The 25,159-nt window shown below is 48.4% G+C and overlaps 1 protein-coding gene and 1 long non-coding RNA gene across 31 annotated transcripts in view; one reads left to right on the top strand and one right to left on the bottom strand.

The window, feature by feature from the left end:
- Nucleotides 1-9,110, bottom strand: part of Il21r (interleukin 21 receptor) — a 28,031-nt gene extending 18,921 nt beyond the window's left edge. For 4 of the 30 annotated variants that reach the window (XM_087559859.1, XM_087559875.1, XM_087559897.1 and 1 more), the window contains exon 1: nt 8,519-9,090. Coding sequence is in view for 4 of the 30 variants with exons in the window: in XM_087559858.1 (XP_087415984.1) it covers nt 1,697-1,850 (154 nt within the window). In the remaining 26 variants the exon portion in view is untranslated. 30 annotated transcript variants of the gene reach the window in all.
- Nucleotides 9,111-10,016: 906 nt separating this feature from the next.
- LOC147996964 (uncharacterized) lies at nt 10,017-18,744 on the top strand. The gene is made up of 3 exons (XR_015652546.1): nt 10,017-10,227; nt 17,038-17,114; nt 17,714-18,744. It is a non-coding gene; the product is annotated as an uncharacterized LOC147996964 (long non-coding RNA).
- The last annotated feature ends 6,415 nt before the right edge of the window (nt 18,745-25,159 follow it).

The raw sequence follows: 25,159 nt of genomic DNA, 5'->3' as shown, positions 1-25,159 counted from the left end.
ATAAACTCTCATGTGCAACCCAGCTTTCAGGGGCAGAAGCAGGAGCAGGAGGTTGCCATGCATTTCAGGCCAGTCTGGAGGGTTATCAAAGAAGAAGAAGAAGAAGAGGAGGAGGAGGAGGAAGAGGAGAGAGAGAGAGAGAGAGAGAGAGAGAGAGAGAGAGAGAGAGAGAGAGAGAGAGAACACGCAACTCTGAGCATAAACCTGTAGTCCCAGCTCTCAGGTCAGCCTGTGACTATTATGCGACTTTATTTGCAATTTAAAGGAGAGAAAGAGAAGACAGATGGAGAGCTAGAGGGAGGAGAGAGGGGAGACAGCAGTCTGCCTGGATCTGGTGAAGTGATGAACTCCACTTACAGCCAGCTATTTCTTCCTACATCTGGAACTTCAGCTTAAGAAGTGTGGTAATGGGGCTGGGGATTTAGCTCAGTGGTAGAGCGCTTACCTAGGAAGCGCAAGGCCCTGGGTTCGGTCCCCAGCTCCGAAAAAAAGAACCAAAAAAAAAAAAAAAAAAAAGAAGTGTGGTAATAACGGTAAAATGTGCAAAAGTCTACTCCCACATACCAAGGGAAATATGAAATCATGTCGTTTTAGGCCAGTGGGGTGGCTCAGCAGGTAAAGGTGTTTGCTGCCAAGCTGACCTGAGATCCATCCCTGAGACCCTGTGCTGGCTAGTTTGGTTGATATTTTTTGTCAGCTTGGCCCTAGCTAGTTTTATCTGACAAGTGTCTCAATTAAGAAAATGTCTCCATCCAGATTGCCTGCAGTCTGCAGGGCATTTTCTTGATTTGTGGTTAAGGTGGGTGGACCCAGCCACAGTAAGGGAGGCACCCCTGGGCAGGTGATCTTGGGTGGGACAAAAAAGCAGACTGAGCAAGTCAGGAGGATCAAGCCAGTAAGCAGCACTCCTTAATGGCTTCTCCTTGAGTTCCTACTCTGGCTTCCCTCATTTTGGGAGCATGACCTAAGACATATAAGCTGAAACAAGTTCCTTCCTCCCCAAGTTGTTCTTAGTTGTGGTGTCTTATCCCAGCAATAGAAACCCTAGGACAGAAATTGGTACCTGGTTATTGCTGTGACAGACCTGACCTCGACTTTGTTTGTTTGTTTTTTTGAACGGTGGGGAGGTCTGTGGGAAAACTCTCAAACTTTGAGCTGGAAAAGCCATTGAGTGTCTGGAGCTTAATGAGTTGTGGGAACTTGGAAGATTGTGGAGGCCTGACTTGTGAAGCTCAGAGGGAACTTTGAGACTCTGCTGAAGCATTTCAATATTTTGAGTGAAGAATCTGTGGTTCTGGTCAGCTGGGAATAGAAAAGAAACTACCAGCCAAGTGGTGGTGGTGCACGCCTTTAATCTCAGTGCTTGGGAGGCAGAGGCAGGCAGATCTCTGAGTTCAAGACCAGCCTGGTCTGCTGAGTGAATTCCAGGACAGCCAAGACTACCCAGAGAGACCCTGTCTCTAAATAAACAAACAAAAACTGAACAGGAAGAAAAAAAGAGGACTGGGGAGATGGCTCAGTGGTTAAGAGCACTGACTGTTCTTCCAGAGGTTCTGAGTTCAATTCCCAGCAACCACATGGTGGCTCATAAACATCTGTAATGGGATCCGATGTCCTCTTCTGGTGTGTCTGAACACAGCTACAGTGTGCTCATATACATTAAATAAATAAATCTTTAAAAAAGAAAAGAAGATACCAGCATTATTGAAGTGAAATCTTGTAGGAAGTGTTTCCTCAGAGTCTGCACACAGAAGCCGTGTTCCAGAGGTGCCTAAGGCTGAAACCTCATGCTGGCAGCTGAACTTGGTAACGGGTAAGAGTTCTCCAGGTGATACTGGATTTAAAGGCATGCAGGTCTTATGGAGAGAAGCTGAGGCTTGGCGCCTTGTGGCAGGATCAAAGTTCCTGAAGAGAGCTCAGAAGACACTATTGGTGAAAGTGCAGGCCAGTTGCAGTGAGGACCCCAACATTTTAGAGACCAGGACCACGGATGCCTACCAAGGACAGCAGCAGCTGCCAGAGGGCTCAAAGCCAGTAAGCTGCACTCCTCTATGGCCTCTGCATCAGTTCCTGCCTCCAGGGTCCTGCCCTGCGTTCCTCTGACTTCCCTGGATAATAAATTAAAAAGCTGGAAGGTAAAATAAATCCTTTCCCCTACAAGTTGCTTTTTTTCATTGCAGCTAGAAACCACAGACTCACAAGGTAGGAGAGAGTCGACTCTGGAAAGTTGCCTCTGTCCTCTGCATACACGACATGTTACACCCCCCCCCCAAAGGAAATAAATAAAAATGTAATAAAAAATTTCAAAACAGTGTAATTCACATTAGCAACAAAAGGGCAGTCCCCCAAGAATGGCTCAAATGATGTCAGGATCACAAAGATGACTGAGAGGAATACAAAAGTAAGTGGCCGGACAGACAGACCGTGCTCGTGGATGGGGAGGCTTCAAGGACGTCTCAGCAGGCACACGGTCTCCAGCAGGTTTCCCTGGGGAAACCGACGAGATTATTCCAACATCTGTGGCATTGTTTAAGGGAGGCTGAGGCTTATGGAGTGATGGACTCAAGGAGCTGCTGCAAGGAAACCGGACTGCCCGATGGGAAAGATGGAAAGACTGTAAACAAGCCAGCTCGCAACGGCTGGCCTAGCAACTAAATTGCCCTCGCATTTGGGTGGAGGAGGCCTGGCGTTTAAAAAAGAAGACAAGGCCTGGCATTTAAAAAAGAAGACAAGGCCTGGCATGAGGCTCCATGCAACTACCTATAAGCCCTGTACTTGAGGAGGCTGAGGCAGGAGAATAGGAAGTTCTAGGTTAGCCTGAATAATGAGACCACCATCTCGAAACAGTAGCTGAGGCAGGTGCGGTGGCCACATGCCTTTAATGTCAATACTAGGGTAGCAGAGGCAGGAGAATCTCTGTGAGTTCAAGGCTAGTCTGTTCTTTGTGGCAAACTCCAGGACAGTCAGGGTTACACAGCGAGGCCCTGCCTCAAACAAAGAAACAAATAAAAAACATCAAAGGAACAAAGACGGCATAATCAGACAGAAAAAGTAACTCCTGCTCCCTACTTCACATAGAGCACAAAAGTCAATTCCTAGGGCTGGGGCCATAGTTCAAGGGCCTGGCATGCACGAGGCCCTAGTTTCAATCATCCAGTCTTGTCAGAAAGTAAAAATCCATTTCGGACATACTAATAAGAAAGCAGAATAATAACTGATCCAGAAGGAAAGTGGGATGACGTTCTCCTGGCCTTGGACCAGTCGTACTTCCTAAACATACCTCTAACTCAGGAACGAAAGGGAAAAAGGACAGATACACTAGATCTCATTAGGAAATTTTGTTCATCAAGAGGGGAGATAAAATGGTTCATCGAGTACAGCGGTTGCTGAACAAGTACAAGGACCCGAGTTCAGGTCCCTGGCATCCATCTAAGAGCCAGCCGTGGTACTCTGCATCTGCAATCCAGTGTTGGGAGGCAGAGAGCGGCTGCCAGCCCAGGCCCTGTGGTGAGCTCCAGGTTCAGTGAGAGAGCCTGTCCCAACAAACAAGATGGAGAGTAAGGGAGGAAGTCACTCAGTAGTGACCACTGCTCAGCCCACGTGACACCCAAAACAGAAAAGACAATCCTGAGTGCAGGGAAGAGTGTGCAGTCAGTCCTTGTTATAGTTTCCCTGCATTCTTAGGGTCTACACTGAGTAGAGGCAGGCGTGCTGTGGCTGCTTTGAAAAGGTGCCACGTGGGTCCCAACACCTCTACTTCAAGGTTCTATGGCAAGTAGCAATGTCCCCTAGTGGGTCTAACCAGACCTACTAAGCATATTCTTGGAATACATTCTATCTCCCTGGAAGTCCATGAGTTCTTGGCTTCCCCGCCCTGCCCCGGCTAATGATCAAAGAGTGGAATCTGCTTGATCCATCAGGCTGCGGTCACCTCAGTACAGACCAGGTAGGAGCCACGAGGTTGAAAGTGAAGACTGAGAAGCTTTTGAAAGTAAAATGTCCCGAGTAGGAGTAGGACAGAGAAGAAATGAAGCAGACACAGAGGGGCTCCCCAGAAGAGCCATGCGCAAGAGCCAGCCGGTCACCAGAAGGAGAAGTGTATCTGTTCAGGGACTTCCCAAGGGGGAACCAGAAGGGAGGGCTTCTTGGTCCCCCAGGCATGAACTGTCCCACCTGCTGACACTCTCCATGGGCCTTGGCCCCTGGCTGCATCTTCCAGCCCACTCTCCCTCCACATCCAAGTGCCACACCTTTGGCTTCAGGGGGACAGTCTGCCTTCACCTAGCTTCCACCTCTCACACCTTCAGCCCTGGGAACTTTCTGTGCTCCCTAGCTGACTGTCAGCCTCCTACTGGGTCTTCGAACTTAAGTTCAAATGTCAAGGTTGTCTTTGAACTCTCCAAAGAGGGTGAGTCACATCTTCCTTTGGGGTCTGTTCCTCCACCACAGCCCGTAGCCAGCCCATAGCCAGCCCATAGCTCCGGATGTTTCCATTCACCTTTTTTTAAAAAAAAATATTTATTTATTATATATAAGTACATTATAGTTGTCATCACTCACACACACACACACACACACACACACACACACACACCAGAAGAGGGCATCAGATCTCATTACAGATGGTTGTGAGCCACCATGTGGTTGCTGGGATTTGAACTCAGGACCTCTGGAAGAGCAGTCAGTGCTCTTAACCACTGAGCCATTTCTCCAGCCCTCCATTCACCTTCTGAACAACAGCCTGGCAGGAACCGCACTGGCTCAGCTCCTGCCGAGCCCCCTATGACTAAGCTCTGCCTAACACACAGTGGGCACACACAGGTTACACAAATGACTAAATGACAAGGACCCTTTTCTTTGGTGATGAGTTCGTGCACCCTGTGCACTTCAGAGTTAAGTCTGGCTCTCTTTGGTTCCTGTTTCTTAAATTCAGTGAGCCGAGCTAGTGAAGGCTCCTGCGTTTCTGTAGGATGAGCACATCAGTGCTCCAATGTTCCCTGTCTCAGGACCTTGGTATGTGAAGTGGTTCTGCCCAAACTCTCCCCCAGTTTCTCCGCACTCAGAGCTCAACTTCAATGTCACCCTCACTCTGTGGTCCCTTCATAAGGGACAGTGATCGTCTTGGTCTTGTCTTTATGACCTATTATTGTCTGGGCGCATCAGATCCCAGAAGTTGATAAATCACCAATTTTGCTCACCACAACATCCCAGTGGCCACAACGGGTGCAGTATGCATTGCTAAGGAGGGGAGGAAATGTGTTGCTAATGAGGTTAATGATGAATGAGCTCTCTGGGGGATGGAGCAGCCACTGAGCAGTCCCTGGAGGCTCAGATTTCCCATCAGCTTTGTCACTATCCCCAGGAGGTACCCTCCCCACACCCCAGGCAGCAATCCCAGCTCCAAGGGTCTGACCGAGAGGACTGTCCTCAGAGCAGTGACATGAGAGGGCATGTTCAGAGGTGGTGCACTGGCAGGTCCTCAGCTGAGCAGTTTCTCAGTGGATGAATGAGATTAGCAAGCCTGGGCCAGCGGGAGAGTGCTCTAACTCACGCCAGTCAAGGGCTGCTTTGTCTGAGCTCAGTTCTACACCTCTGTAGACCTGGCCCAGCTGCTGTGTGTGTCTGCAAGGAGCAAGGAGGTCGGTGCTGGTGCACAGGGGCGGCTGCGTGCTGCTGCATTGCAGCTGTGTGCTTCCTGGTGCTTTGTTTTCCTCAGTGAGGTGGGTTTGGGTTACAGCTGAGGACATCAGACTCATGGCCTTAGTGGGGTGGCAGCAAAACACGAAGAAGGACCTGGCCCAGTGGCTATGTATACGCAGTCTCCATGGTCCAGAACCCCCTCTATCGCGGTTAACCTCCGCAGTATCAGTAGCCTCGTCCCACCTGTGTAAACAGCCCGTATGCTTGCATTCTTGCCCAGGTGTGCAGCCTCTCTCTGGGGCTCTCAGACAAAGGCTGTTTGAAAGCATGACTGCTTGAAGCTGCTGCAGAAAGTTGGGGCCAAGCCAGCACCTGCCCCATCCCCCCCCCCCCCCCCCCCCCCGCGCTTCTCAGCAGCTCATCCTGGCCTAACTGAAGCTTGAGCCCTTTAATCAGCACTGGAGAAAATGGGAGACTCCAGTCTTGGCTGTCACACCAAACCTGCTTAGCGGATCAATAAACAGAGGCCCAGAGCCACATTGGTGGGTGATACTCAGTGAAGAAAGCTGATGTTTGAGGGGGAGCCAGACCACTTGCCCCTCCTCCTGGGGACAGTTTTAGTGTTTTGATCCTCCCTGGGGACCCTAGGGACAGCTGGCAGAAGCCCTAGAACAGATGTCCTTAAGGGGCCCCAGCCAGGGAATCTTCTCAGGTTGGTTCAGAAGTTCCAAGTTTAGTCAGCGCTCCTGTTTGACTTGTCATGAAAAGTCCCTTCGCCTTGGGCTAGGGTGGTGGGGGAGGGGAGGCGACACCTGCAAGCTGCAGACTGTGGGTGGGGCCTCTCCCAGCTCCCCCACCCCCACCCCTACTTCATGTTTCTGGGGCTGTAGAGCAGCTTTTGAAGGAAAGGCTGCCAGGGCGAGACCACCTTCCTCAGGGCTTCCTTCTCTTCCCTCTTTGGGTGGCCCCTGAAAACCACCCTTTCTCTCTGAATCTCAGCACTGTCATCTGCAAAGTGCTCTCCTGTAATCCCAGCCCTCAGGAAGCTGAGGCAGGAGAATCACAGATTTGAGGCTGATTGGGTGTCCTGGAGAGACCCTCCCTCACAAACTGTCATTAGCAACAGTAAGCCCAACACCCAGTGTTTAAAGAAAACCAGCTGCTGCTCCTGCCTCCTGAGTCCTTGTAACCCTCCCCTCCTGAGGACATTGGTCATGGCTGCCCCCACTCCCCAGGCTCAGAGGCCCAGGACCCCCAGGCCTGTGGGGATCAGAGATGATGCCCCCTCCTGGCTTTGGAAGAAAGCACACCCCGTTTTCTCATGCCTATCTGATGCGGCTTGGCCCTGGAGATAAGGAAACCTCTTCCCCAGCAGATAGCCTGCCTGCCTCTCTTTTACCTTCCACACTGCTCTCCTTTCTGGAAGCCCCTACCGCTTATAAGAAATCCCTTATGGTGCCAACAATCGCATCTCCCTCTCAAGCCAAAGGAGTAGCCTCTAGAGGTGGGAACCTTTGAAACCTTGGGCAAGCGTCCAATTTCCCCTGCCAGTCAGGACTTCTATCATTCTCTCTGAGGTCCACTGAAGATTGGACACTGGGCCCTAGCGCAGGGCTACTGCAGAAAACACCCCACTGTGGGGAATCACGTGGCTAGGCGCCCTCTGAGGAACGACATTAAACAGTGTTCCACGGCTGTGAATTTGCCCATGGGACGGCATCCTGCCATACAGGCTGGGTTCCAATTTCTCTTCTGACTCTCTCCATCACTCTTAACCAAAAGACGAGTTTGTCCCCACTCGGTATTGCCATCTATGCACTGAGCTGCATGGGACCATTGGCCTCACCTGGACTCTGAGGATTCTGGGAGGTCCCCAAATGCCTACAGTTCTGCAGATAGGGCAGTTCTAGCCTTCCCTGTATTCTCGGTGGCTCTCAGTGGTTAGCCTTTCTCCTTAACTCAGTCTTAACATTCCAATGTCCTGGAATTCTCGTAAACAGTCTCACAAAGATAGAGCCACCTCGATCCCCATTTTACAGATGGAGAAAGTAAGGACCCAGGAGGCTCAAAGAAGCAGAGAGGCTTGCCCCGGTTCACCAGCTAGAGGCTACCATGTGCTCTGCTTCCGAGAGCACAGACATTCTCTTATGAACTACTCGTGACCCTCTAATGCCTCTATGACCTGCTGTGGTCCCCTTGACAAGTCCTTAGCACAGACATCATCTCCAAAGCCATCAACCCATCTGCCTCCTTCTCCTTTTCCGTCCTTCCAGACTAGACCTTCAACGACCTCCAGGCTTCCCTCTCCTCCCGTGGGAGAGGTGTTACCTCTCATCATCTGACCCATGTCCTGGATTTGGGTAGTGACACCTGATTAGACTGCCCACCTTGCCATATCATGACAAGTCCTATACGGAAAGTCACGATTCCCCTGTGGACCCAGGTTTCCTTATCTGTGAAATAGGCATTCCACCGGCCTGGAGGGATTAGATGGAGTTAAAGTAATAAACCATACTGGCTGGTAGTATCGATGCCCTCCCTTCAAAACTCCCGCCTGGGAGATTCCTAATGTCCCTGCCTACCGCCTATCACTACCTGGCAGACTTCCACCATTCAGAGTCCCGCTCTTTTCTCCTCACCACTTCTTGCAGGCAGTTTTGCACAGGCAAGGGATCATGCTAGCCATGCTCCTGCCTCTGTAACCCTCCGACATACTGCAAGCACACACCAAGGACCCCAGTCATTCTTAGCCGAACAAGGAACTCCAGTCCCGACTCTAACTGCCTAGCGTTCTGTGCCTGTGTCCCACCATAGTGCTATGCAAAAGACAGAAAAGTATCCCAGGCTCGGGAAGAACCAGGGCTCAGAGTCTACTTACCTACTTCTTCAGGGTCTTCTTCAGAAAGCCATTCTTCAGGTTGGGGCAATTGGATGGCCTCCCAGGATGGGAGTCACAGCAGAATTCAGAGTGGTGGTGGGAGGTGTGGGTTTGAGAAGGTAGGCAGGATTTCAGTCTGGTGGAAGTCCAGAATCTCGGTGAGTCACCACTGAGATTGTCTTGAAGCTGAGGACCAGCCGGTCATCTGGACAGAGCCTACACAGAGGGAGACAGCAGGGCTGGGGCAGCCAGACAGAGACAGGGCCCTGCTGGAGCAGGGACTGAGGCCAATTAGCTGCCCCAGGGATGGACAGACTTGCGGTCAGACAGGCAAGTGACTGTGAGGCACACCACAGGAGAAGTGGGCAGACAGCTGTGCTCGGCTGAAGCACACCAGCAGAGGCTGCAGTGTCTATCTGAGGCAGGCAAGGGGTGGGGAAGGGGATGTGGTAAGCAGTGCCCCGCCCAGCCCAGCCAGATCCTCCAGAAGGGGCAAGAAAAACCAAGATGCCACAGGCAGGCACCCACGACTCCCCAAAGGTCACCCTTAACACGATATTTAGGACCTGAAGGGTGACATCTTGCAGACAATGACGTCATCCCAAAGGCCTTGCAGTCACGTCCCATGAGGCGGGCAATGAAGTGGGACTTGCCACTTCTTGAAGATGTAGAAACTGAGGTGGAGGTGTGACAAAGTAGCACAGCCCACCCGAAGTCCTTGGCATTTACTTTGAGCTCCTCAGCTCAAACAGAAGAGACTGAAGGTGGACGCCTACCCCATGTCCATTCTTCTGCAGGTGGCTAAGTGGTCTGTTTTGTCTGTCCCTTGCCTGCCCCAGGGTTCTGACTTCAGAATGGCCCGAACTCTCAGACTTTCTGCCTTAAGCACTGCCTCTGACATCCATGCCCCAGTCCCCAGTCTCTGCATTGTGGGAAGGAGGACCTTCCCTGGTACCCTGGAGGAGAGAACTCTGACACACCTCCTGAGAGCCTTGCTGTACCCATTCGTCCAGCCAGGAGGGCAAGGCAGACACACAGAGATGGGAATTCAAGAAAGAGAGGAAATAAATTATTTTTTCTTTCTTTCTTACTTTCCTTCCTTATTTTCTTTCATTCCTCTTTCATATAAAGGACTTTATTATTCAAAGTTCAAATTAATTCCAAGCAGTGAGGTTTCCATTTATTTTCTGACCACGCTGAGGCCGTCACCATTCCTGTCAAACCATAGGTGACCTCCTGTCTCTGCCTCTTCCCTTGTCAGGCCAAGAGTGGTCCCCATAGTTTAGGGCAGCTTTTAGAATTCTCTAAGACTTGCCTCCAAGACTCATCTCTTCAGAGCCCACAAGCTGGTTTATAAGATGATGTCCGTCCGTCCTGTGTAGACTGACACTCGGACCCCATGCCTGCACCCAATGTTCAGTCAACCATTGAGAGGAACTGACTTGCTGAAGACCCACCCCGTTGGTGAGAGGTGTGCTGGTCCAGTGCCCTACCTCGGGACTACTCTCAAGACAGTGCCGAGGTTCTCACACAGCTGTAGCATCTTTTCCCTCAAGGTACTCCCTCAAACTTAGAGGCAAGCTTTGTCTATGTGTCAACATTTAAGCTTAACACGAGCAGTAAACGCTTATCCACATTCAGCAAAGAAGACGGCCAGTCCCTTGAGTTCCTCCAGTCATCAGATCTCTCACTTCCCACTTCTGGAGAAGGTGAGCCTTCCGTGTCCTTCTTATCACGAACCTTCTAAGTCTTCTATGTGGGCTACACATCTCCCAGCTGGGGACCCATGGGAGAGACTTTGCCTTTGCCAGCCTCAGAGTCCTCTGCCCTGGGAGAAAAAGCAGGGGCTGAGAGGGATCCGCAGCTGCTCTTGGCAACCAGGAAAGCACAGAGGCCTGAGAACTCCCATTCCTGGAACACAATGAAGCTGCTGTATGGACAGCAGTCCCTCTGACCTGTGGAGGAGAAAGGAAACTCTTAAGCCTGTTTTCTGTCTTGAGGCAAGTGAGGGGTGACAGCTAAACACTTGGAAGCCAGGCAGCTCCTGCCCACCATCCACAGAGAGGGAGAGCAAGACAGAGCCACCACCGCCTCGCATTGTACAGGTGCCCCAAAGTCACTTGCCCACAGACCCTGAGTGATAGACAGGCCTGTTCCCATTTCACAGATGAAGAAATTGAGGCTCAGGGGAGCAAACCAGCTCCTGGGCTATGAGGCATTAGAGCTGTATTTGAACCTAAGAGGAGTGCAGGCCAGACCAGGGTTTGTAGGAGGGATGGGGGCTGCTTTGAGCTGTCTCCATGGCTCTGATTGGCTCAGATGTACACACTGCCTCCACCAGACCCGTGTTTTCTGACCAGTGTTTTCAGAAAGGCTTGGCAGCAGTCCACATGACTGACCAAATTAAGAGAAAGCGTTCTGCTTTTTGTGGCTGTCTTGATCTTTCCTTTTCATAGCTGTGTTTAGGAACTTTTTACAAGGTCTCTCATGGTTGAGACAAGAGTGTCTGCCCTGTAGACTGGTGGCTGTTGGCTTCTGCTTTTATTTCCCCTCCCCCTCCCTGCTTTCCTTCCCACTGCTCCCTTCCCCCCAACCTCCCTCCCCCCCACCCCACATTCTTCCTCCTGGTTTTCCCCCTTTCTCTGATTTCCTTTCTTCTTCTCCTCTCTTGATCTCCACAGTGAATCTTCTAAGGTCTTAGCCTGGAGTTTGAGAAAGCTCAAAGGCAGGATGGCGGAGGAGTTACTAATCTGAAGAGTTCTTGGTGTCAGTGAGCAGAATTGTACGCTGTCACAGGGACACTCTCCCCCTCCCCCTTCCAGAGGGCTGAACACTGAACACCGTCTTGCCACCAGCATTTTCATGCTCCCCGCGTTGCAGTTGAGACAAGGATGTTACAAAACTTGCCTAAGGTCACACCCCAGTGAGTGGCAGAACTGGGATTTGATTTCCAGAGCCACCAGCTCACTAATCTGTTTCCCAGTGTGAGTTAGGAGGAGGCTGCTCAGTTCCTCACCCCCAATCCATCCCTGCCCACTCATTCACTCCTGATCAGCCAGCCCTTTCTTCCTTCCCTCCATCCTTTCCCCTCAAGTGGGTCCTTGGGTATGTCCTAAGAAAGTGGCACAGAGGGGCTGGGGATTTAGCTCAGTGGTAGAGTGCTTACCTAGGAAGCGCAAGGCCCTGGGTTCAAGGCCCTGGGTTCGGTCCCCAGCTCCGAAAAAAAGAACCAAAAAAAAAAAAAAAAAAAAAAAAAAAAAAAAAAAAGAAAGTGGCACAGAAAGGTGTGTAAACAACAGCCCCCATGGAGCCCATTTCTGGTAAGAAGACGGACAGACTGACAGCATGATGACATTGCATGTGCAAGGCAGGTAGGATGGTAAAGAACAGAGAGTGGGGAATCACAGAGTCACATAGCAGGCTCACCTCTGGATGAGGATTTGATTTGGATGAACATGAGAATATCTATGGAGTTGGCAGAGGAGAAACTCGATCTGATTTACATCTGTGAAAGGAGAGCATAGAGATCACTCAGAATTCTATGATGCAGGAGGATGCCACGTTCAAGACCAGCCTGGCTACAAACTAATATACTGACTCAAGGAAGGGGACAGTGCTCCTGGGGACACAGGGATGGGGAATACAGCCGGGCTGCTTCATCCTCTGGTACTTAAGTGGATGATCGGGAGCTGGTCGTGTCTAGCTGGGTGAAGGAGCATTGACCTCCGAAGTAGACATGTACTAGGGTGAGGGTCCCTCCAGCTCTGTAAGTCACCAAGAGTAGCTGTTAGCCCTGGAGAGATCTCTGAGGCCCTTACGCCCTTCCCTAGCAGTACAAACAGCAGAGCTGGCCAAGTGGAGGAAGTGGTCACTCTGCTCTTCTGCCCAGGGGTCTTCTGAGAAGACATAACAGGATAAACCCTCTCTAACCTACTTCCTCTTTTTAATTTTTTTTTAAGAAATCACTTCCTTGAGGAGAGATTTGCTTACATATATTTTGGGCACTATAAATGTACATTTCAGTGATTTTTTTTTTTTTTTTTTAGTAAACTTGATGAATTGGACACCCGTGACGGCAGCTAAGTTGGTAGAATGTTCCATCACCTAAATAGGTCCCTTGTGCTTGATGTCGGCCCCATCTGAGCTCACGGGTGCACCTGATATGCTTGCCCTGACCCCCAGCTCACTTTTCTTTTTTGGGAATGTCATATAAGCTGACAACACTCTATCTTTTTTTATCTAGCCTCTTCCACTGTGAATAGGGTTTGACCTGGCTGTGTCATAGTGCATATTGGCACCTCATTCCTTTTCCTTGCTGAGTAATGTTCCACACCACAGAAGTACAACACAAAGTGTGCTTTTATACATGGGCAGACATTTGGATGGACAATGGGCTTTCCTAACCCCCTGGATTTTGAATGATATAGCCTTTGTGTAAACAAGAATCCTCAGGCTTTCCATGGGTATATCTGGGACTAAGCTGCTAGTCTGCGTCACAACCTCGTGTTTAACTTAGAGAGCTGGCCAGCCATTTCCCACAATGGCTGCATCGTGCTATGTACCCATCAATCAGAAGGGCTCACTCTCTGTACTTGCTGATCCTGATTTTTTCCCTCATTTTCCTGTGTGTGTGTGTGAAGTGTGTATGGGTGTGCGAAGGCCTTAAATGGTGTCAAAAGTCTTCCTTAATCACTCCACCTTGAGCGGGGGAGAAGGGGGAAAATCACTCTACCTTATTCATAAATGCTGGGTCTCTCTCAAACCCAGGGCTTGCCTCTGTGGCTAGTCATACTAGTTAGCTTGCTCTGAGATCTTCTGTCTCCCACTTCTGATCCTGGAATTACGGGTGGGCTCCCGTGCCCACCTGTCATTCACGCAGTTCTAGGGTATTGAACCCTAGTTCTCTTGCTTGCACAGCAAGTACGTGTGTTCCATTTGAAAAACCCCTTTTAGATTTCCAGCTGCCCTCCGATCTCTCCAGGTCCACCCCATACTGGTGACACTCAGTTTGAACATTGGAGATCTGTGGTAGGTTCTGAAACTGGGAGTTTATGTTCTCCAACTTTATTATTTTTCCCAGAGAAGGTTTCAGCCATCCTTGCCCACGTGCAAACACAGGCTTCTCCATTAAAAATAAAAGGGGGCATTGAGATTTGAGAGGGATTACATTTAGCCCATAGATTGCTTCTAGAAAGGCTGCCATCTCAGCAAAGTTAACTGTCTGATTCCATGGGCGTGGGATGTTCTGTGGCTTCCCTGAGTCTCCTTAAATTCCTCTCAGGATGTCCTGCAGTGTTCACGGATGCATCTGTCTGGTTCTCTCTATTGCTAAACCTTTACCTTTGAAGCGCTGACCTCCATGCTCACATGGGTGCACATGGACACCCTGGCACCTGCACACCACTGTTCTGCTAAACCATTCATCATGTCTACTGATTGCTCCACAGACATCTATACTTTATATATTTAGGATAATGGCACTGTTAACAAAGATAGTATTACCTTTATTGTTGTTGTTGCTGTGGATTGGGGGGGTGCTTTGTTTTTTTTTTTGTTTTTTTTTTTTTGATTTATTTCTTTTTCCTGCTGACTTGTCTGGTTAAAACTTTTGGTGCAAAGTTGAATATTGGTAATAAAGTGGGTGAGCTTGCTCCTGACCTTAGGGGAAACTTTCAGGTTTTTTTGGGGGGGTTGTAAGTGTGATCTTAGCTGTGAGTCTTTTGCTTATGGCCTTTACCAGGCTGAGGGAAGTCCCTTGCATTCCTATTTTGCATTAGAGCAGATGCCCACGTGGTGTTCCGTTCCGCTAGGTTCTATCGATGTGGACCACAGTGGTTAACATTATCCTGAGCTACCCCTTGCCTTCCAGAGAGAACTCCACACAATCAGACATTTTCATCACTGGCAGATTCTTGATAGGACAATGGGGGGAAGGGGGGAGATTTGGGAAGCTGAAGGTTGCAGTAGCTTCAGTCTACTTGACCTGTTACTTTGGGTCACTATGAGGGAGAGCATCATGGCAGAGAGTGGGTTGAAGAACAAGGTTGCTCACCTCATGTGGGCCAGGAAACAGAGGGAGACAGAAAGGGATGAGGGAGTGGGTAGATCCCTCAAGGCATACCCCTAGCGATCTACTTACTGCAGGCTCCACATGCAGGTTTCTACCACTTCCCAATAGTACCATCTGATCATGAGTCCGTGAGTGGATGAGCTGTTGATGAGCTCAGAGCCCTCATGAGCCAGTCGCTTGCAAACAAGACCCACACCCAAACTTCAGCAGCCGTGGGTTATACAATCTGTTTAGCTTGAGACTCATTTCCCCCAGCACCTTGATGTGGATTTTTTGTCTGTGCTCGTGAGGACCGTTACCCGTAGGGTTTTTGTTTTTGACTTTTTAACTTTCCCCGTGGCGTCCTTGTCTTGAGTTAGCATCACAGTGAGTTAGGAATCATTTTTCCTCTTCTATTTTGTAGAAGAGTATGGGGAAGAATAAAGTTAATCCTTTCCGTGCTTGGCAGAATTCCTCAGCAAAGGCTGGACTTGTTTTTGCTGGGAGTTTTGTGGGTTACCAGTTCAGCCCCCTACACATTATTATAATGTCCATTAAGGGCTTCTTTTTCTTTTTGACTCAGTTTTGGTGATGGGCGCTTATAGAAGTTTTATGTGCAAGGGGGGCACGATCTCTTTTTCCATTTCTGATCTTATTTTAACTTTCTATCTCCTTTGTTTAGTCTAGCTAAAGGTTTGTTATGCTTTCCCGATTTTTGTTCAAAGAAATAACTTGGTTTTCTTGATCCTCTCTGCTGTTTTTCCAGTTTTTATTTATCTTCATTGTAACAAGTATTAGTTAATCTCTTAGGCAACCATTGGGTTTCAATTTCTTTTTCTAGTTCCTTAAGGAGTACAGTTAAGGGGCTGGAGAGATGATTCAGCAGTTAAGAGGCCGTGCGGCTTTTGCAGAGGAGTAGAGTTTAGCTAGGAACTGCCTGTAATTCTAGCTGCTGGGGAACCTGACATCCAGGCCCTCTTCAGGCACACAATTAAAAAATTAAAATAAGAGGCCATGATCCCAGTGTTTGAGGCCCCTGACAATCATGTAAAAGAGTAAAGTTAGGTTCTCTATCTTTGCTGTTATTTTAATGAGTATATTTGTGGCTATAATTCTTTTGGTTTTCAATATGTCCCTAAAAGTTTTGGTCTGGAGAGGCTCTGGCTTTCCAGCACTATGACGAAACACAGAGAACTCAATATAAAACGAGCATAGGTTTATTTTGACTCAGGGTTTCAGAACTCTCACCGTCTAGTTGCCTTTGAACTTTAGCAGGGAAATGTGTCATGATAGAAGCATGTGAGGAAGAAACACGTTTACCTCATTGTGGCCAAGAAGAGAGGCTGGAATTCTAATATCTCCCCCAAGAGTACATACCTCCAATTGCCTAACTTCCTCCCACTAGGTCCTGCCTCCTAAAAGCTCTGCCACCTTCCAGTAGCACTCAGAGGCTGAAGGCCAAGCCTTGCATAGATGGGCCTTGGGGGGACATTCAAATCCAAACATTGGTTCATTCTTGTTTGCTTTCTGGTCTCTTTTGTGAGTCCTTCTGTGACCAATTGGCTGATTAGAAGTGTGATTTGCAACTTCTATACAGCTGTATACTTTCCACTTTTCTTTCTGCTATTGATATCCAGATTTCTTTCATTGTGGTCAGAAAAGACAGTGTAATTTCTTTTCTTTCTTTCTTTCTTTCTTTCTTTCTTTCTTTCTTTCTTTCTTTCTTTCTTTCCCTCCTCTCCCTCCCCCTCCCCCTCCCCCTCCCCTCCTCCTCCTCCTCCTCCTTCTTCGTCTGTAGTCCCGAGTCCTGGCTGTCCTGGAACTTGCTATGTACATCAGGCTAGCCTCTAACTCACAGCGTCTGCCTCCCCATTGCTAGAAGTAAAGTGGGTACCACCACACATGGAAATTTCAATCTATTTAAGTCCATCGTCTTAGTTACTTTTCTATTGCTGTGAAGAGACACGACTACCCAAGGCAACTTGTAGAAGAGCTCATTGGAGCTGAAAGCTCCAGGGTGTGAGTCCACAACTACATTGGTGGGGAGCATGGCAGGGGGTAGGCAGGGCATGGAGCTGGAGCAGTAGCTGAGAGCGCACACATCTGATCCAAAAGCACAGGGAGAGAGAGAGAGAGAGAGAGAGAGAGAGAGAGAGAGAGAGAGAGAGAGAACTAACTGAGAACAGCATGAGCTTTTGAAACCCCACAGCCCACCTAGTAGTACAACAAGGCCCCACCTCCTAATTCTTTTGATCCTTCTCAGACAGCTCTACTCCCTGGTGACTCATCACTCAAATGTGTGAGTCTAAAGGGCCATCTTATTGGTTTGTGGCCTAACATGAGATCTGCCTTGTAGAACACCCCTTCTGTCCTCTCTGGCCCTGGTTACGGTTGATGGGGTACTATGTCTGTTGCTCCAGTTGGCTTTTTATATCATTCTAATTTTCTTTCCTCAACATTTTCTGCCTAGCCAATCTCCCTATGATTGGAAGAGTGACACTGATGTTGCAAACTATTATGGTATATCACTTTGGGCTCCAACATTGGGTGAGTATGCTTATGGATATTATACATTCTCCATGAGTTTATATGTGACCTTGTTTATCTTTTGAAAAAAAATTTTCTTAAGCCTGTTCATAGGGTAACTACTCAGTACTCCTCAGTTTTCTTTGCATAAAATGTCCCCTTAAATCTTTCACTTTAAATTATGTGCGTCTTGTAGACAACATACAGTTGAGTCATGCATTTTGTTGTTGTTCTTGTTTTGGTTTTGTTTTGTTTTGTTTTGTTTTTTGAGGCAAGGTTCTCTGTAGCTGAGACTGTTCTGGACTCTGTAGACCAGGCTGGCCTTGAACTCAGAGATCTACCTGCTGCTGCCTCCCAATTGCTGGGATTAAAGGTGTGTGCCACCACAACTGGCTTATGCACTTGTCTCTTAAGTTATATGGGAAACAAAGGCTGTTGAGAAAAAAAATGCAAAGTCAGCTGTAGTTGCTCACACCTATTGCACTTGGGAAGCTGAGACAGAAAGATTGTCCTAAGTTCAAGGACAGCCTGGGTGATGAGTGAGTTCTAGACCAGTGTGAGCTGGAGTGAGACCTCGAGAGTGTTTGCATAAGTTATATCTGTCTTCTGTCTTTCTCAAGGTTCACATCTACTACTCTACTTAAATTTTAATACTGGATGACTTTACCAAACATTCATCAAACGAATCAGCATCTCGGAGTGCCAGCTCACTGGAGAGTCTACTGTGGGAAGAGGTTTTCAAAGTTCTGAGGCACTTGTATCATCTTCTCAAATCACATCCATGTTGTTTCAGAGTCTGATAAAAGCTGGGCGCGGGGGAGGACAGCAGGATGACTGTCCCTCTGCTCATTCATAAGAGTGCTGCTGTTTACTACTCTTTCCTTTCTGTTTGACCGTTGATGAATAGGCCCATAAAACAAACACATGAGGCTAACTGGGTGACTGAGGAGAGGGTTCCTAATACCAGTTACATGCTGTGCAGTCTAACCTTCCTCCCTGGTTTGTTCCAGTGAAGTGTCTCCTAGCCTCCCTTGGAAGTGTTCCTCAGAGCATTTTGTCTATCAGAAGGTTTCTGCAGCTTTGAGTTTCAAAGGGGACTGGAAGAGTTAAAACCCTGAACCATGGAGGGTCACATGGCATGGAGTGGACCGTGTTTGAGCTGCCCTAAAGGGGAGAGGGTTTGTTTTGGCTCAGAGGTTACCTGAATTGCTTGGCTCCGTGGTTCCATTACTGTGGTCCTTCAGTGAGGCAGAGCTTCATAGCAGAGAGAATAGAACTGCTTACCCTTCATGGTGGGATGGAGAGGGCAAGATGGGAGTGGTGGTCTGAAAAAAATGGCCCCATAAGCTCCTATTTGAGTCCTTAATCACCAGAGAGTGGAACTATTTGAAAAGGATGAGAAAAATATGGAAGTATGGTTTTGTTGGAGGAAATGTGTCACTGTGGGGTGGACTTCAGGTTTCAAAATCCCACACTAGGCCCAGTGTCTTTCTGTGTGTGTCGTGTGGAGCGGGATGTACAGCCCTCAGCTACTGCTCCAGCACCTGTCTGTCTGCTTCCTGACAGGATGATCATGGACTGACCTTTGACACTGTAAGAAAATCCACAATTAAATGCTTTCTTCTTTTTTTTTTTTAATAAGAGTTGCCTTAATTGTGGTGTCTTTTCACAGCAATAGAACAGTAACTAAGACAGTAGATATTTCAGAGCATGTGCACAATGGATGGCCCACTACCTCCTGTCAGCACACCATCGGAAGTTCCCAGCAGCCAGTCAAGTCAGAGTAATCATGGAGTTCACTACTCATGATTCAATCATCCCTCAACGGTCTTTACTAAAGGAACTGTGGAGTACTGGGGAAGGGTAGAGCAGCCAATCAAAGCATTTTAAGGAGTAAATAACTGCTCTAGGCAACTAGCGCTGAACTGCTGGGACTCCTGGGAGACAGGAGACCATGCTTGCAGATTGTCCCAAAGGAGGAATAAGAAATCTGAACTATTTCTTCACCTGTTTGGGAAAGGAAGATTTATGTGCACTTGAGCCGCACTCTATGATGGCAGTTTGTATGAAGGTCAATAGGAGTGGAAGAGCAGCCACTGCTAATTATGGCTGCATCATCTGAGGCAGGCTGTACAGACATGGGCACTGGAAAGTCCCTTGGAAGGACAATGAGAAGTTGAAAAGGTGGAGAAGGATACCCCAAGCACTCCAACTGTGGACTCACTTCTAAGTCAGTGAGGGGTGATAAGATTCACAAAGAGAAAGTGGAAACTGGGCTGCCCATCAGAAGGGTGGGGTCTGTGGGTGCAGCAGCCCTGCAAGTCTATACAGAGAGGAGGAGGCAGTGATGCTGTTGAGAAATTGGGAGGTGACAGCAAACCAACTGAGGAGAAAGAGAAGGGAGGTGGTGAGGGTGGGAATTAGAGGATACCCAGGAAGATACAGAGGGCCAGAGGGCAGAGACTGAGCCCAGACTCAGCTCTTGGACAAGCCCCAGACATGGGTGTGTGACTGCAATGGCCAATTCTGGGAATGATGAGGGGCTAGTGTGGGTGGACCTGTGGCTATGAGAATGAGAGGAAGTGGTAAGGCTAGAGCTGGGAGGGGCCTCCCACAGGGGTGGGACTCAGTAGCCATGGATGATGGGTTCAGTGAAGAGGAGGGAGATCTGGGCTGAAGGCCTGAGGCTCCTGGAGACCGTCAGACAAGGAGGGCCAATGAAAGGGAGAGGAGCCGCAAAAGAATGCCGAGTTCAGCTTTCCAGAAACCAGACCATGTTGTGAAGTAAAGTTGTCACTATAGCTGCCCACTGCCTCTTGACCACAGACTTGCTTCCTTTTTAAAAGGGCCGAAGTCCTCAATGGTCCCTGAGAGGAACTGTTGGAGGCCACTCTACCTAGGCAAGTCTGCAAGTCAACCTTCACCAGGAAGCTATCCTGGGCATCCTCAGGTCTATTCTCCCTCGGCCATGCTCCCACCATAGGCTGTGAGAAACAAAAGTGTATCCAAATCTGAGGCTCCCCTGGACACCCAAACTTCTCCCAGACTAAGGACCACAGATTCTATCAAGAATAGATAGAATCTATTCCCCAGAGTCAGCATGACGGCGCTATGACAGCTGGATGACTGCGGAACAGTGGAGGCATGGCTAGGGTTCTGTGATCAGAAACCAGTACCAGGCTAAAGGGTACTGAGGGAGGGCAGAACTGACCCCAGAATGCTCATGGCACCATCTTTGATGCTTGCATTCCGTCACCACGTTAGCCTCACTGGTTGAGAATTACTGCTGGTTCTATTTATCTAGCACGTACCCCAAAACCACAGCCACCACCAGAGCCAAGCCACCAGCATGCCTGCCCAGGTAACAGAAATGGGCTCTCCTTGATCTCTGGGCCTCCTCTACCAAAATGTACCATTCTCACTGTAGCTAATGCCGTTTCTACAGCAGGCGTGGGGTCAGTCCATGTCTGTGGCTAAGCTTCCAACGCTTACTCTGCACCAGCACATTGGGCATGCATTCCTCCTGGGGTCCCCAGCCCCTCACCTTCTTTCCCCTCTCCTGTCCACACTTCTCTAGGCTCCTACACAAGACTGATGCTGTCCCTCCCCACCTGGACACCAGGCGTTTGTGTGACTTGTTCCTTTACTTCATTCATCCTGTGGTTAAAAGTCCCTTCGTCATCATGGTCTTCCTAGCCACGGCCTGAGATCTAGGTGTTTCTCCAGCTCCTTTTCTGCCAGTGAATAAGCATTGGCTGCTTAAGACCAATGGCTTGGTGACTTGAGTCCATGCCCGGAACCCACCAGGGAAGAAGGGTACTGACCCCAGGAAGTCATCCTCCGACCTCTGCTGCTATGGGGTGGCATGTGCACATGATCATAATAAAGAAAAATTCATTCAAAAACTTTTTTAGTTAGTATTCGAAACGTGTATACAGCATGTGCAGCACCCAAGTGACAAGAGCAGAAAGCATGCATTGAGCACTTCCTGTATGCCTGGTGCTACTATCTTTTTTTTTTTAAGATTTATTCATTTATTATATATAAGTACACTGTAGCTGTCTTCAGATACACCTGAAGAGGGCATCGGATCTCTTTACAGATGGTTGTGAGCCACCATGTGGTTGCTGGGAATTGAACTCAGGACCTCTGGAAGAGCAGTCAGTGCTCTTAACCACTGAGCCATCTCTCCAGCCCCTGTTGCTACTATCTTATTTATTCCCCTCTGCAAACAGCCCTGGAAGGCAGATGTTACGACGGACTCACCTCACAGAGGAAGAGACTGAGGCATGGGGAATTTAACCCCCCCCCATGTCACCCACCTATGAAGACATGAAGCAGGGAGTTGTATCTGTTAGCTACTACATTGTCAACATAGTAGGATAAACCTTCATCCTCACTCCCCCCTCCCCGCCAACATGCCAATGAACTCAGACCTCCAGCACTCCTCCCTAACAAAGAGATGAATAGTGGTAAGAATCAGAGAAGAGAGATCCATCCCTGTGAGGAGGAACAGGTAAGGAAGGGGAACAGGAAAGGACGCAGGATATAGGATAGTCAACAGCTTGACTCTGCCAAGATAGGGTAAGCTAGCCCTTCATAATTTCTGCTTCACTTAAGGTCTGTTAGATGGTTCTGGGCCAAAGGCTGAAGACATGAGAAATATAGGGGACTGTCCAGGCAGTCAGCTGTCTCTACAAGTTGTTTAAGTTTTGGAAGCTATGTTTTTGTGCTTCCTTTATATTCAGTACTATTTGATTTGTTCTCAGATCTCTGATGGGCTTGAAGACTAGTTATAGTCTCATAATCAAACTTAAGTTGCTTAGCATTAAGGAAGATGACCTAGATTTGAAAAGATGGTTTTCAGATGATAATCCAAGTTAAAATCAAAACACAATTCATGTATAGAATTGAAAACTCTTTAAGTTAGCATAGATGTTAGAGTAATGTACCTAGATTGACAAAATTGAAAGACTGGACATTATTAGGATACATCAGACCTTATAGTTTATATAATTGTTATAACTATGTTCAGTGTATATCTGAGAGAAAAGGCCTCAGAGAGAAATGGACAAAAAGGGGGAAATGCAGGTGCTCCTATTATCATGCTAATTAAGTTTACAAAAAACCTGTTTGCGGTCTCCTGTATGTAAAGCTGAGGGACCCTGCCCCCAGTGGGTTTTGATTGATAAATAAAGTTGCTGGTAGCCAATGACTGGGAAGGAAGACAGAGGCAGGATTTTTAGGATTCCCGGGCAAGGGAACAAGGAGGAACAGGAAGGGGGACAGCTGCCATGCTGGGGAAGGAGAGGAGACATCACATAAGAGAGGTGCAGAGGACAGAGAGCACAGATGACATGCAGGTGCCAGGGGTTGCGGCCCCAGAGGGCTACAGGTCTGGGTCTAGGGCAGCAAAGATGGAGTGTAGATTTTAGTAAGTAACACCTCAGGGATGTCGGAGGGGATTGGACCAGCCATGGAGGTTAGGAAGTGGCCCAGCCATTGGCCTGTTTAAGGCAACTTTATTTACCAATCAAAACTAACTGGGAGCAGTGTCCCTAGGTCTTACAGGGGTGACATTGCAAACAGGTTTTTGGGAAACCTAATTAGCATGAGATCAGAAGCAGCTACAGGAGTCCATCTTTGTCTTGGGACCCTGACAAGAGCTTTATGTTAAGAAGAGGGAGAGATGGGTGCAGGGCAGGAGTCTTGTGTGATTGGCCAGCCTGGGGCAGTGGCCTGTGCTCAGTTCTAGTCTTTCAGGACAATTCTGAAAAGAGTCCTTATTGCTGCCATCTCCCGAGGGGTGCTCTGGTTCCCCCAGGTGCTCACTGCGGCCTCCATCACCTGGAGTGGCTTGTCTGGAACAGCTTGTTGCTCCTTTGGGGTGGTTTCAGTTTCTGGACATGAGGATGTTTGTCAGTCAGTTCTGTTGTTCCTGGAGTCCAAGGTGACTCAGGAGAGCTACCCAAGAAGGACGAGACTAAGTCAGAGAGGAACAAGCTGGAGTTTGCCATGCCAGGGACTAGAACTCTCCTTTACCCTGTCTCACAAATGCTCATGCGGACCCCCTGCATACAGAGAACACACCTCACAAACGTCACTTGCCAGCACTCCTGTAGACACCATCCCTGTTGCTTATGTTCTATCTGTATCCATGCATACATACCCAGAATCAACAGACATAGATCCCCACAGATCGCAAGGTTTATCATGATTAACAGGCCAGCAGAGATGCGCAGGCTCACATGTCCTGGTCCACATGCCTATATAAAAAATGCAGACACCCCATCCACCCTGGCTCACATGTACAAGGAAGTGGCAGTGTGCAGAGGTGCGTGTGTATACATTTTTACATAAGAACAGATATTTATGGAGTACCTGCTGTATGCCCTGTGCTGTGCTAGAGGCTGAGAATGGATCAGGGCATATCCCACGCATAATCTAGCTTGACAGGACATGCATGGACAATGGCCAAATCTGAGAGAGCCCCCACCTCCCACGTGTTTCCTCTGCACTCAGAGTTGACTCTGCTGTGTATCGAGTGACCATATTGACTTCACCCATGTGATATGTACATACATGAGCATGCATAGCATTCTCTCAGAAGCGATGTAGCACAATTGAGCACACAGAGCTCATCATTACATTCTTCCCAGCAGTGAGGTCCATGACCATGTATGCACAGGCTTGCAAGCTTCTCGGTATCCCCTCCCTCCCAGGGCCGCCTACTCTCCCTATGCTCTGCCACGGTTCACAGACACTGAGTCTCCTGAGAATGGGTGCCCACAGGGAGGAGGGGATGTGGTGACTTTGCTTCCAGGCAACTGTGGTGAGTTTCGGCAGAGACTCCCTTCCTCACAGAGGCCCTGCTTTACTGAAAGCACTGGCTACTGTGGTTTCCCCACATCAAAAAGGTCAGACTCTCACAAGAATATTTACTGAGAATTGTCAATCAATAAGCAGTTACTGTAGCTGTTGCTTATACTCTGGGGATAGATCAGAGTGAACAAACCCAGGACGGGTCCTATAGAAGTTTAGGGCAGGGCTGGAGAGATGGCTCAGCGGTTAAGAGCACCCGACTACTCTTCCAGAGGTCCTGAGTTCAATTCCCAGCAACCACATGGTGGCTCACAACCATCTGTAAAGAGACCCGATGCCCTCTTCTGGTGTGTCTGAAGTCAGCTACAGTGTACTTATATATAATAAATGAATAAAATCTTAAAAAAAAAATTTAAAAAAAAAAAAAAAGAAGTTTAGGGCAAAGATAGAGCCATGGTTAAGCAGAAGAAGAGACCTGTCTTAGTTAGGATTTTACTGCTGGGAACAGACACCATGACCAAGGCAACTCTTATAAGGATAACATTTAATTGGGGCTGGCTTACAGGTTCAGAAGTTCAGTCCATTATCATCAAGGCAGGAGCATGGCAGCATCCAGTCAGGCATGGTGCAGGAGGAGCTGAGAGATCTACATCTTCATCTGAAAGCTGCTAGCAGAATACTGGCTTCCAGACAGGTAGGATGAGGGTCTTAAAGCTCAAGCCCACAGTGACACACCTACTCCAACAGGGCCACACCTTCTAATAGTGCCGCTCCGTGGGCCAAGCACATATAAGCCATTACATTCCACTCCCTGGCCCTCATAGGTTTGTTCAAACACATGAGTCTATGGGGGTCATATCTACCCATACATAGCATAAAAAATACATTTAGTCCAACTTCCAAAGCCCCCATAGCCTATAGCAGTCTTAACAAAACATTAAAAGGTCAAATTTCAAGGTCTCTTCTGAGATTTATTCAATCACTTAACTATACCCCCCAAAGCAAGACAAAAAACAAAAACAAAAACAACCCCCCCAAAATAAAACAGCTGAGAAAACTCCAAATTCTTTATTTCCATGTCTGATGTCAAAGCGATCTTCAGATCTTCAACTCCTTTTTCACCTTTGTTGACTGATTTTTTTTCTTTAGTTGGTTCCACACCCTGTTAGCAGCTTTCCTCAGCAGATAGCCCACAGCTCTGACATCTGGAACATCTTGGGGTCTCCAAGGCAACTTCAACATTA

Source organism: Rattus norvegicus, chromosome 1 (genome assembly GCF_021556685.1).
Source record: "Rattus norvegicus strain SHRSP/BbbUtx chromosome 1, alternate assembly SHRSP_T2T, whole genome shotgun sequence".
Classification (NCBI taxonomy): Eukaryota; Metazoa; Chordata; class Mammalia; order Rodentia; family Muridae; genus Rattus; species Rattus norvegicus.
This window is presented reverse-complemented; position numbering and strand designations above follow the sequence as displayed.